Raw genomic sequence first — 12,573 nt, 5'->3', positions numbered from 1 at the left:
CCATTTAGTTAACTGAAAACCCCCAAATGTTTACTTCTAGCAGTGCTGCTCAGCCATTAACTGTGATTATTATTAAACTGCAGAAAAAAACCCCTATGTTTTAGTGTGCTTATACATGCACAGAAAAAATGCTAAGACCCTGATTTTTCAAGATCTGCATTGCTGCTGCTGATTAATGGCAACAGTCAGCTGAAAGAACAAGGCAAGATTTTCAAATATGTGACAGAGTATGAAGAACTGGCAAATCTTAAATTCTCTCCTGCTGTCAGATAGCATACTTCTATTTGGACTACATTTTGTGCATTTCACAAAATCAACTAAAATACCAAATCATACAGATTTAAGAACATCAATAAAACTGATGCATATCTGGATGCTGATCATTTTGAATATATTAAGAGAACATATTTAGCTCATTAACATTCATATTTGCAAACATCCCATAGGCCAAAGAAAACAAAAAACTAATAAATATGCAGAGAAAACCCATACCTCAGTATGAAATCCTGACCCCCTCTCCAACACACAGTTCAAATACACTGAGAATGCCAAGCTACAGGGGCCCCTCTGTGGGGAAACCTGCAATTCAGTCAGCAGCATCCGTCAGCCAAAATAGAAGTTGTAGGGACTGATGCTAGAGAGAGGATGACACTTTAAAGAGGTGGTTGATTTCAGAACGAGTGTATGCTTCTGTGTACGATGAAGTTAATACCATACTTGTACTAGTGCAATGTTTTACCCGGATTTAAGTGCAGCACAAGACTATCACTCTAGGGTCATTTCAATGTAGGCTTATGGCACCAATTAGGCTCCCCATCATGCAGCCTACCCTGGCTAGGTCATTTGGCGTCACATCTCCCAGCAGGGTCACAAAAGGCAATTAAGGAGAGAAAAATTGTGTTATACAACTCCCTCGACTTCTGCAGCAAAGAAGACACTTGGGAGACACTTGCCAGTTTAAAACCCACAGGTCTCTTGGCCTGAGGCTTTTTTAGGCAGCACCACGCCGGTGCCTCTGACCAGTGCCACATTCCCACTGTTTCGGGACACCTCTGCAGGGAGCAGCAGGCAAGTCTGAAGGCTGGGTAAAGGCAGCCAGGAAACTACCACGTCCGTTTTTCTTCTTGTCCTGGATGGTAAAACGTTAAAGAGCTAAAACCGCGTTTCAGCTAGCTTCCAGGGGGAAGCCGAGTGACATGCAGCTGCTGCCGAGAACGGCTGCCGCAGTTGTCCAGCCGGGGCCTGTTTATAAAACTGAGAAGCTCGTCTCGCCCCACGTCCACGGCACAGCTTTGGAGCCGGCTACCGCCGTAGTAGTGTCGCGGCAGCGCTGCTGGGGCAAAGGGCCAGGCCCAGAGCACTCGAGGGGCTCAGCAGAGCTGCCGTCTGCGACCGCTCGCTGCCGGCGTGCCCAGAGACGGCCGGGCAGGGAGACGGCCGGGCAGGGAGACGGCCGGGCGGCAAGCGCATGTCCCTCTCCGCTTTCTCCGCCGCAGCCCACCCGCTTTGGCACAGACTGGAACTGCCGCGGTTTAACGCGGTTTCCATGGAAACATGGTAGCGCCTCTCCCGCGCCGGCGGCCGGGCGGGACGCGGACGGCTCTCCGGGGGCGACACTGCTCGCTGCCGACGGGAAGTGCGTCACGGTGTGCGCGCGCCTGCGCCAGGGCGGTGGATTCGAACGGCGGGGGACGGTTGGGCGGGACCCGTTGGGCCCGTTGTCGGCGGCGCTCGCGGGAGTAGGATGGGGCGTACGGTGTCCCGCGGCGCTTTGCGGAAGATGCTGAAGAACGAGAAGCCGGGGTTTCGCCTGTCGGCATGCGCCGACCTGCTGGTGAGGAAGCAGAGGGGCGGGCGCCGGGTGCGCTGCCTGGGGTTGGTGCGGGCCGCTTAGCCACTCGGTGCTGGCCCTGCAGCCTCTAGCTTGCCTTCTGCGGGCACGGGCCGGGGACAGCGCCTGCACCAAGCAGCCGGCTGCGGTCCCCAGCCCCTCAGGCAGCGCGGTGAGCTGAAGGGATGAATCCTCCGGCTCCATGAGCGCTGCCTCTCCCGGGGAGCCTGGGGTCGTGGCGCACGGCCGGGAGCAGTTACTCAGGTTGCTATGGTGCAGGTGTCCCTAATGTGGAACAGTTAGTCCGTAAATGTTTTATCGCTTGGATGATACGGACCGATGGATTGTGCACGCTGGACTGCTTTGGAGTTACTGGGAGAAGTGGGATGTCAAGTTACTGCAATTTGTGTTTCCCCAGTGACCTACAGGCAGAGGGGAGGCAAAGTTTGCGGGGAGAATATAGTTCATTAGTAAAAGACTAATGAGTAGTGATTGCAGCTTTCTGCTTTGCTGATGGCAACTGGATTGTCGTTTTCTGACAGTCTGGGGATTCAGGAACAGCCTGATGCATAGATGTTGTGTCACTGTGTGTACGCCCTGAGGCTCAAAGAGTTTGATGTAGGCAGGCTGAGAAATAGGAATTTGGATTATGTGGTTGTAACATGTAGGTGTTTAGGAGTTCAAATACACAGAAATGAATCAGTTGGACAACAGCTGATGACAACATAGTAACAGTTAATGAGCTGTTAAAGCATCTAGGTTGGTCATATCTTTGTAAATGGCCATCTAATAATCTCTGTCCAAAATTAAGTAATGGCAAATCTTGTTAGTAATCTAATAAAGAAGTGAGGTGTCAGGATCCTGTTCAAGATTTAAAAACAGCTGCCATAAAAGTGTAGGGATAGCAGAACCATACTGAACAAGTTTCATAAAACTTAAGGCAACAAGGTTGGATTCCTTCTAACCTGCAATAAGGGATCTGTGGCACAGGAAGGGTTTGTCAAATATTATGTGAGTGCAGCAAGAAAACCTGACTTCAGGAGAGCTTGTGATAGCTGCCATATTGAAAAGAAAATAATATTTGTGCATAAAAAAATATTCTCTGAAGTGACTTAATAGGGTTAACTTACGTGAATGTCATGCCCTTTTGTTTTCAAGTGCATGTGATTCTTGGAGCATTAGTGCATACCATATACTAATATGGTCCCTGACTTGAATTGTAAGTCCACGTTTCATATGTATATAGAAGTTGTGCCTTGCAGCATCATAAAGGTTGGTAACTGGATATATGAAGCTAAACGTAAATATACAAAATTTAAAAATACCTAATGAGATTAATATAAATGAATGTAATATTTGCATGAGAGGATTTACATTTGAATGTAAACAAAGCATAGTTTTATGGTTGTTCTAATAAAAACATGATCTCTCATTACTGCTTTTGCTATCTGCATTTTATGGACTGAGGAGCTGGCCCCTTGCGGAGACCCACTCAAAGCTTATTCTGGAATGCAGTAGTTAACTAATCAAACTTTATTTGTTCAATCATTAATAAATTTTTTTGTAGACATTAGTAACAGTTGATCTGTATTTCCGTGGTGATGTTAATTTGGCTTCAAAGTAGCATAGCTGCCTGAAAAAGGCTGAGTGGGAACCAATAACCAAGATTTGGAGGGATATTCCATCTCATCTGTGTCTTTGTCATGGTGTTCTATGGGCCACAAAGACAATCAGTGAATTGAAGAGACTGAAATTAACAAACAACAGCAATTTGATCTAGCTTAAAGTATGGCTATGTAAATATTCTTTCCAACACAAAGGGTAAGAATGAATTGTAATAATGTGGAGGAGGTTTAGATTCTCTCTTCTGGTGATGTCAAGTTAAATGGCATTTGCTCTTAGGAGGATTAGCTTTTTTTATTTTACCTTAAACAGGAATGTCCAGCGGTGGTGATTATCTGTGATGTTCTTCAACTAGGTGTGTGGCTAACAGCTCTTTATCTCTCTATGAATAAATAATCAATATAACTGGAGTTCTGCTTCATAAAAAAAAGGGGGGGGGGGGGGGGGGGGGGGGGAATTGTAGTCCTGTAGTTAGACAAGTAACAATTTTTTAGAGCGTCTTTTTTAATGTCTCTGTTATTCCCTAAAACCTTGTAAGAATTATTAGATTGTACACTTTAGAAACTTACGTAGTAGCTGTCTTAACACGACAAACCCATTTATGTTTTGGGCAAAGTGCTTGTGTCTTCTGCAGGGAAGTTTCTGTGCTAACTTTCTGAATGATCTGTGCATTACGTTTAAATCTGCAGTGGTACTCAGCCAGTACAGTGAGCTTTTCCTTTTCCTGACCTTAAGTGAGTATTTTTCCTGATTTTTTTAAATCAGTGTCTTCTTACATGACATTATTGAAAAGTTTGAAAGACCTAAGAATTCAGACAATTTTGGTGATTGTCTGAATGGACTTTCTTTTTCACTTCCCAGATTCTTTTGATCAAGTCTCTTCTTGAAATTTGAAGCTTTATCAGAATCTGTTTCCTATGTGTTAACATCTTTTTCTGTGCACAGTGTAACTAACAAATTTCATCAGACTCAGCTGCTTGTTCCGTGCTAGAAAGGCAGGTTTGCATTTCCATTTCAGAAAAAGCTTAAAGTATAGCATTGAATTACTACCCTCCCCCCCTTTTTTTTCTTTACCGTCAGAAAATGCCAAATAAGTGTACATTGAAGGCAAAATATCACTTTAAAGAATTTTTCTGAAGTTATAGCAGCAAAACAAAATTACGGATCTTACTGTTCATTAGTTCTATTGAACAGGTGTATGCAAGTTGCTCTGTGAGCAGTGTTGTGAGTTTTTGCATATATTCTTAGAGGTTTACTACCTTTCTTTTATGGGATATGAGCATTCTGTTCTGTAAGGTGTCTTTCACAAATATTTGAAAACCATTCTTGAATTTTATGCAGAGGGACAATAATGTAATACGTAGTAAAGCAGTGTCTAAACAAATGCGTTATCACTTAAGTACTTGTCACTAACTGTGCTGTTCATGTTTTTCAGTCATTTTGCCTTTCATTAGTCTTTCTCAATTGCCTTGGATAATCTGGAATATTTATTAATGCGTGTACTCTATTGTGGAATGTTCTGAATTTAGTTACGTGACTATAAGAGTTCAGGGGAAGCTTCTCCACATGCAGTGATTCACTTTGAAAATAAGAAAATAAAGGTACAGTGAATCTGAGAGAAGATGCAGTTTTTAAAGGCAGTTTTAAAATTAACACTTGTCTTTAGGTAACTTTGCAGGAGAACTTGCAAGTATGGAAGCTTTTGTTCCGTCTCCCTCTTCTTCCCCAGCTTGTTTCCAGAAATCTAGCCTCCATGTTGTTAAGTCTAATAATGAAAATTCTAAAGTTGAATACTATTTTAGTGCCACTGTTTGATTCTGTCGGAGGTTATTTCTGTGTGGGTAACGAAAGACTAGTTTAAAAACGGCTTTGATGTTTTACTAAATAGATCTGCAGGAACATCTGTTTTTTGTGTAAGTAGATGCTTCCAAACAATGTCAAATATTATGTACATTTATCTATTGCACTCTGGCTTCATTTAGTTCAAGAGATTAAAAAAAAACAACAAACTAAATTGCTTGTCATCTGAACACTGAAATACTTATCCTCTAACAGATTCTTTGTGCTGCAAACCCACTGCCAAAGTATTTCCCATAAACCGTAACTTGTAACTTTCCATGTATCTTTCTAGGCTTTGCAGTTCAGGTATGGCAGAATATCACCTAATTTATATAAATAAAAGTTTCATGTGTTTCGGTAGTATTTTTGAACTCTTGATTGAAGTATTTTTGTACACCTTACATAGCAAAGTTAATATTGTGTGAAAGTTCAATTTAGAAAAGTTCCAATTACCGGTTTTCAGGTTGGACTGTTAAAATAGTTCACATAATGTCTGTATAATGCTAGAGGTCCCTTATTACACAAGGGTGCTTTTGGCTGGCAGTTTTAGTCCAAGTTGGAGCAGTTCCTCCCTGTTAAAATTTTTGCTGCTTCTGAACTAGCAGAACAGCATTCTGTATTGAATGAAATACTGCCCTACCAGTTCTTTTCATGTAAAAAGGTTAAGTCAACTATGAGTTGGGAAAAAATAGATGAAACCTCCTGACAGCAGAAAATTTCTTGTTCTGAAGAAATTTATGTCAATGCTACTTCACGCTGGAAAGGGGTAGAAGTCCTTGAACTTGTCTGTAGTCCCATTTGGTGATAAGGCAGAGATGAATTTGCTGTTCATTAAAAGCCTGGCTGTTGTAGTCACTGAAAGCTGACCATATTTACTAGTAAGCAAAAGAGCTCCTTATTGTCTGATATTTATGTTACATTTCGTTATAAAAAAACTGCAGTAAAAATCAGATTGGATTTCTGTTTAGATCAATTATTGTTTGTGTAATTGTATCTAGAGCTCTTCCATCATCTAAGTATACTAAATTTAAATAGTATTTACAAGAGTCTTGCAGTAAGGAATGTCTTGAGAATTTATTAAGACTTGATATGAGTGTTACTTTGTTTTCCTGAGTACACTTTTCAGGAATTTGGAAGCAGTCTAATATGCAAATCTCTGTCTCAAACAATGAACCTATGAAAAAACAAACTGTGCTTAAACAGTTTGAATCGTTCTTGAGGGTTGGTGTGTTTTTTTTTTTTCTTTTAAAGGTGTATTTGAACTTCTTGATGTTTCTCCGTCGTCTAGCAGAAGAAGCCAGGACAAATGCTTTTCAGAACAGAAGTAGAATAATTAAGCCTGAGCACATTGTATTTGCAGCAAAGGTAATAGAAGATTTCTAATATTTTTCTTTTTTTTTCATGTAAAATGCATTATGACATCATATACAAAAGCTTTCTGTGTTAGGCATGTTTTTCACAACCTGCAGAAATGTAATGTTCTTTAATCCATCCTTGGCATAATTCAGTGTTACCAAGATACCGGATTAACTGTCCTTCCCTATTAAATATAGCCTCATTTTTCTTGATTATTCCATGTTTAAATTCATCATTTCAATATGCAGGTAAGTCTATGCAGTAGTCTACCAGCAAGCATCTGTGGGCTGAAAGCCCAGGGAACAGGCGCAAATTCTAAATTTGGAGGATCTTTATTTCAGATGTCACTATATCAAGGAAGCATGCTGTCTTAACTTCAGTAACGTGAATGAAACTTTATGGGATAAGTGAGAAATAGTTCAGAGAGGTTCAAATATCTTTCTTACGCCTTCAGTTCTTACTGCTTAGTCTAAAAGATGTTTGAAGTGGATTCTTGCAGCATCGTATGGGTACTACTTGAAGAAACAGATTCTTTGGGGAATCTTCTTTGGGGAGGACTAAACTGTGGATTGCTGTATGGGTGGTTCAGCATAACAAATTGCTATATGAGTATCTGTGAAGGAGAAATCTTCTGCATTACAGAGGTGGGTAAGGTTTGTGTACGTGCAAAAGAAGGGAAAGAGGAAGGTGTTATGCAGCTTTCTCTAGAAATAATTAGAGTAGTGTCAAAGTATGACTGAAATCCTTTTGTATTCTGTAGCTCATTTCACTCACTCGGATAAGTCTGCTTTAGTTAGGTTTCATGAAGGAACTCAGTCTCTTTAATTTATCTGTTTAGCTACCTACTACTGCTGGGTAAACTGGAAGAATAAAACTCTATGTTATCTGATATTTGGGTCCTGTGGCTTCTGTTTATCTTCAGTACTTTTTTCCCCCTGGTGAAATGTCCAGTTTGATACTTTCTATTACTATAGTAACAGAAATACATACAGGATGTGTAGGGAAGCCAAGTGACTGTTAAAGTTGGAATCTTAGCATTTATAATTTCTTTTTAACTACAATCTTAATATCATTTGAACATTTTTGTGCTCCATTTATTTATTTATTTTTTAAGATGAGAAGAAAAGCAAAGCTGTCTGTATTTAAGTATTTTTAACACTTAAATGGGTCCCACTTGGGCTTTGAAGTTCATTTTACAACTTAAACTCCAAACCAAAAGATGTCCTTTCAGGGGTCTAGGCACTCTTGATAAATAAAACATTACAAACAAAATATGAGCACAAATTAGTTGTATAATTGCATTTTTTTTAAATTTTTTTTCCCCCCCTAGGTCCAATAGTTGAGAGCTTCCAGGAATCTGCTGAGGGCTTGAGAACACCATTGCCATTTCTCAGCATTCATTTGAATCCTTGGTTGTGAATGTTCTATTTAAAAACAAAATACTTTCTGATATGGCATTTTTCTATATGGCTTTGCTTTATTTATAACTTTTTCACTAGACTTTTACTCTTGGTGACTCTGCTCTTGGAAACAAACTGTTTGGCTGGGTGAATCTTTGGTCTGAGTAGCCTAGCATTTTGGGTCTCTTACTGCTGCCTGGATTGTAGTGATAAAAGCAGTGATAACTATACTTTTTTCTTTTTGCAGGCTATTTTAAAGAAAAGCAGAGGCTAGAAAACAGACCCCTGGAATTTCAAAGCCTGCTTTAACTTTTTTTTTTTTCCTTACTGATGCGAGATCCTGTGACCCAGCTTTTGCAGTTGTGGAAGTATATATATAGTTTTATTGATGTTTATCTCCTGACTCTGAGTTTCTTGTTGTTTCTTAAAAAAGAAAATAATTTAACAGTGTTACAATGTGTTTGACGTTCGATTCACAAATAGTGAAGATAAGTTGGCAAGCATGCCAAGCTACTTCCTCCCTGCTCCGAATGTCATCCTAGCTTGTCAGAAGACTGGAAATGTATGGTATATAAAATAATTTCTAAAATTAAAATCATGTTCTGTTTATAATGTTTTAAAACAGTTGTTGAACACTTTGCTTAATAAATCTTTTAATAAAGATGTAGTTTTATATCAGAGTTTAAATTGATAATAAATTTTTATGGATTATATGGTAGCTGATCTTTCATATGCACAGTGAGCTATTCTTAAAATAAAGAACTTCTAAAAACATTATGTATTGAGTAGTCCAATTTGTTTAACATGTTACTGAGCATATTCTAGAAATTCAGTAAAAAACGATTGCGTTTTAAATATTTTTGTAGTCTAAGGAAACTGAAGCAATGCCACAACTTCAAATTTCATATCATGTCCACATACTTTTAAAAATCCTATACAACCTGGTAAAAGTCATCCTTTTACGACATGCAGAAAGCAAGGATGACTCCTCTGCTTTACTTAACTCACAGGACTTAGTTCAGTCTGCTTCTTGTAAGGTTGACTAGATTCCTTGTTCTGTGTTTTCTTCTCTTGGAATCCACAAAGAAAGCAGAGAACGTGCATGTGTAGAGGATATTTGGATTAAATAATCCGAATTATATTCTCAGGAATAAGAAGATCTGAATAGATATGTATATTTCTGTGTAATTACTGTCCATGATCTAACAACAATAATAGTGTTGTTATTGCAACACTAGATTTTTCCTTTGTTATAAATGTTTTGTTGCATTTTCTTGAATTATTTTCTTATAGTCCTGTATAACCATATACCTTTCCTCATTGTACAGTTGTTTGAGTGCCGTAGCTTTTTTGGTACTTGTTTTGATGTCCAGGACGAGTTATGCTTTTTTGATTTTCCTAAGAGCAAGATCTGCTCTGAGCTTAGTAGAATGTTCTTGTTCTCATGTAGTAGATGGATGATCAGATAGCATTGGGGAATGGAGGCAAGGAAGGGTTAAACCAGCCACCCGTCTCCTTTTAAAATATTTTGCACGGTGGTTTTGGCCTGCATTCATGGTTAAGAAGGTGCTTTTTTTTTTTTTCCTTAAGCTCTGAGAAGTTTGAGTCAGAATGTGCCCTGTCTTGTGAATGTTTTATAATAGCTGAAGCAGACAGGTACTCAGAAGACCCAAATGGTTTGCCAAGTGTTCAGGTTTCTCTCTTAAACTTTAAATAAATGTTTATGGAAAATAAGGGTGGTTGATATACTGTGGTTAAGCATTCAGAAATATACAATGCTATTACATTTTTCTAGTATTTTCTTGAATGTTCACCATAAGGTTAATTATATTCATGTTTGTCAGCTCTTTTGTACTCCTTGATGGGTATACATAGATACTCTTCTCTAACCAGTAATCCTTACTGGGTTTTTAAAGCCAAAACTCCTTACAGAATGTTGTCTAAATACCCATGAACACTTCCAATTTGCTGTTATTGAATATTTAATGACAAAACATCAAAGCATATAGTTCTGGAAAATGTCTTTTTAAAGTAGATCTGTGGTAGAAGGCCTAATGAAGTTGGGTTCTCTTATTTGAATTCCTGTGTTGATACTTTGCCATTAGGAGGAAAAGGCAGGAATTATTGAGAGAAGAGTCATGCTGATGCATTAATAAGGCGTCTCATCTACTCAACTGTTTCATGAAACCTGGAGAAATTTAGTGTTTGGAAATCATTGAGACTATTGACTCACTATAGAATTTCCTCTCATTTTAAAGGGTTAAGAGATTTTAGGAAGGAGAGGTGCTCAGAGACAATACAATTATGATTCTTCATTTCCTCAGGAAAGTGGGATAGACGGCCTAAAAAATTAAAGGCTCACTAAGACGTTATCCAGTTTTTCCCTTCTCCCTTCTTTTTGCAGCTTTCCCAATGTTCTTCCATTTCATGTATACCCTTTCAGTATGACCGTCAAGAAAGAGGGAAAAGTCAAAATGGAGAAAAAAGAAGAATGTGGAAAAATTCAGGTGGTCCTTGTATTTGTTTTTTCATGTAGCTGATGTTAGTCCCTGGGTCATTGAGTGGCATCACAGGTGATTAAGGCACAAAAAGAGAAGTATTTATTGGTAAGTGGGTGATGATGAGGGAAAACTGTGTTTTCATTTGTAGGGTGGTGCTGCTGCTATTTTTGTTTCCTCTCATGTATAGAGTGACTGACGGGAGAGAACCTGCTATTTGCCAACTTGACTAAGTCTTCTCATGAGGAGTATACACTATTTTAGCTCTCATTGTAGCATTTTGCTTGCAGGATAAATGAAGGGAGAAAGTAGTTGTTAAAGGTTTAAAACTAGATTCATAAATACTTTTGGTTTGTAGGGCATGTAAGTGTAATATTCCTGAGTGGTATAAATAATCTGATTATTAGGTTTAAAAGTATTTTTAAAATGTGTGACTATTAAGAATCGTGTATCAGTGAAAGTTAGATCTAGGGAGAGATCTGGCTGTTCAACTCCTGAAATAGTCAACAGGAATATCTGAACTTCTATACTTTTATGGGTTAGGGCCCAAATACTTACTGTTCTATTTGAATCTAAAGTTATGTTGAATCATTAAGTTTGCTGTTTTGATTCAGGAAATCATCAGAGGAGCTAGAGATGACATTTATGCCTTGGAGTTTCATTGTGCTTGTATGTAGAGGAGTGCACAGTTAAACACAGCTAAAAAGCATCTTAAGGTGCATAATGCAGGTAGTAAATATTCTCTGGTTATAGTGATGCAATAAAGGCAAAATATTCAGAAGTATGTATGCTGCAATAGGACAGTTCTTTTTCTAGCCATAAGGTGGGGATAGAGCAGAAACTGTGTCTTTCTTTCTTGCAGTAACTTTCTGTTAAAGAATATATTCTGGGTTTTCCTACTCAAAAGTGTACTGTAGGCTGTGACACTTCCAGATATTTTTGTTTCTAACAATCCTGCACTGCTGACACATGTAGGATGATGTTTAAAAAAAAACCATTCACCCCAAAAAAGCTGATCCATGTTGAGAGGGTAAAAGACATGTAAGGCTTTGATAGATCCTGAAGATTTCTCTTTCTTCAAAAGCTTGATGTTTCAGCATCAGATAGCTTTCTTAGTTATAGGCCCTGTAGTTGTTTGTACAGCATAGCCTCATTTTTAGAAACTGGTATGTTCTGCGGGCAGTGTTATATAGGAGGTTTTTGATTAGGACATTTCTCATATAGCAACATTAACTATAAAATATATAGTTTGTGTTGGTTGAATTGCTGACTTGGCATTCCATTAGGCTTTTATCAGCATAGAACAACTAATGATAGGGCATTGTAACTCCTAAATACATAGGGGTTTGAGGTGACTTATGATTATGAATATATATTTAGAAGGTGTGACTTATATTTCAAATAAAAATGCTAGTTACAGTAAAAGTCTCTTTTCCAGAGCTGCAAGCTATATATAAAATTTAAGTTCTTCAGTGTTTCAAAGTGCTGGTTGTAGTTGTTTTTCAGTTCAAAGTGCTCTCTCTATATATTGGAATATAGATTCCTTGATACTTTTAAGGATATTGTACTTGCAGCTGCTGTGGTAATCTAATTGTGTGTGCTAAAAAGCATAATAGAACAAATTCCTTACATGTTTGAGTAGTTTCGGTTCTAGGGTGAGAAGATGCTGACAACATTTTTGTTGTGCTAAATACAGAATTGCAACTTTTGAGGAAGTTGGTGACGAGTCTCCCTACCTGACAGATCGTAGTTCTGCAGATGTAGTCAGCTGGAATTCATTCATTTACTGTTTGGTGCACAATGTTGGGGTTATGTCAGTTTCTTTGCAGTCCACATTCATCAAATTCACACAGGCTGTGGTACATAATATTCTCCCGTGAGCTGGGTTATTAATGTTATCCTGACCAAACCTCTGAAAGATCTTTTCAGGTTATTTGATACCCGTAAGATCAAGTTTCATGCTGAGAAGGTCATTTTCCTGGGGGAATAATTTGAGTGCATTGAGAACTTGGTAGAGCGTAGAAAA

General features: G+C 38.7%; 1 protein-coding gene across 1 annotated transcript; it reads left to right on the top strand.

Moving 5' to 3' along the window:
• Window positions 1–1,624: 1,624 nt before the first annotated feature.
• Window positions 1,625–8,716, top strand: CENPW (centromere protein W). Its single transcript, XM_057409197.1, has 3 exons — window positions 1,625–1,834; window positions 6,545–6,658; window positions 8,297–8,716. Exons 1-3 carry the CDS (start codon window positions 1,745–1,747, stop codon window positions 8,321–8,323), a joined length of 231 nt encoding a protein of 76 aa, XP_057265180.1. The 5' UTR covers window positions 1,625–1,744; the 3' UTR covers window positions 8,324–8,716.
• Window positions 8,717–12,573: the final 3,857 nt, after the last annotated feature.

This window comes from Pezoporus wallicus, unplaced genomic scaffold (genome assembly GCF_028554395.1).
Source record: "Pezoporus wallicus isolate ANWC-B61680 ecotype Strahan unplaced genomic scaffold, APGP_CSIRO_Pwel_v1 contig_3817, whole genome shotgun sequence".
NCBI lineage: Eukaryota > Metazoa > Chordata > Aves > Psittaciformes > Psittacidae > Pezoporus > Pezoporus wallicus.
This window is presented reverse-complemented; position numbering and strand designations above follow the sequence as displayed.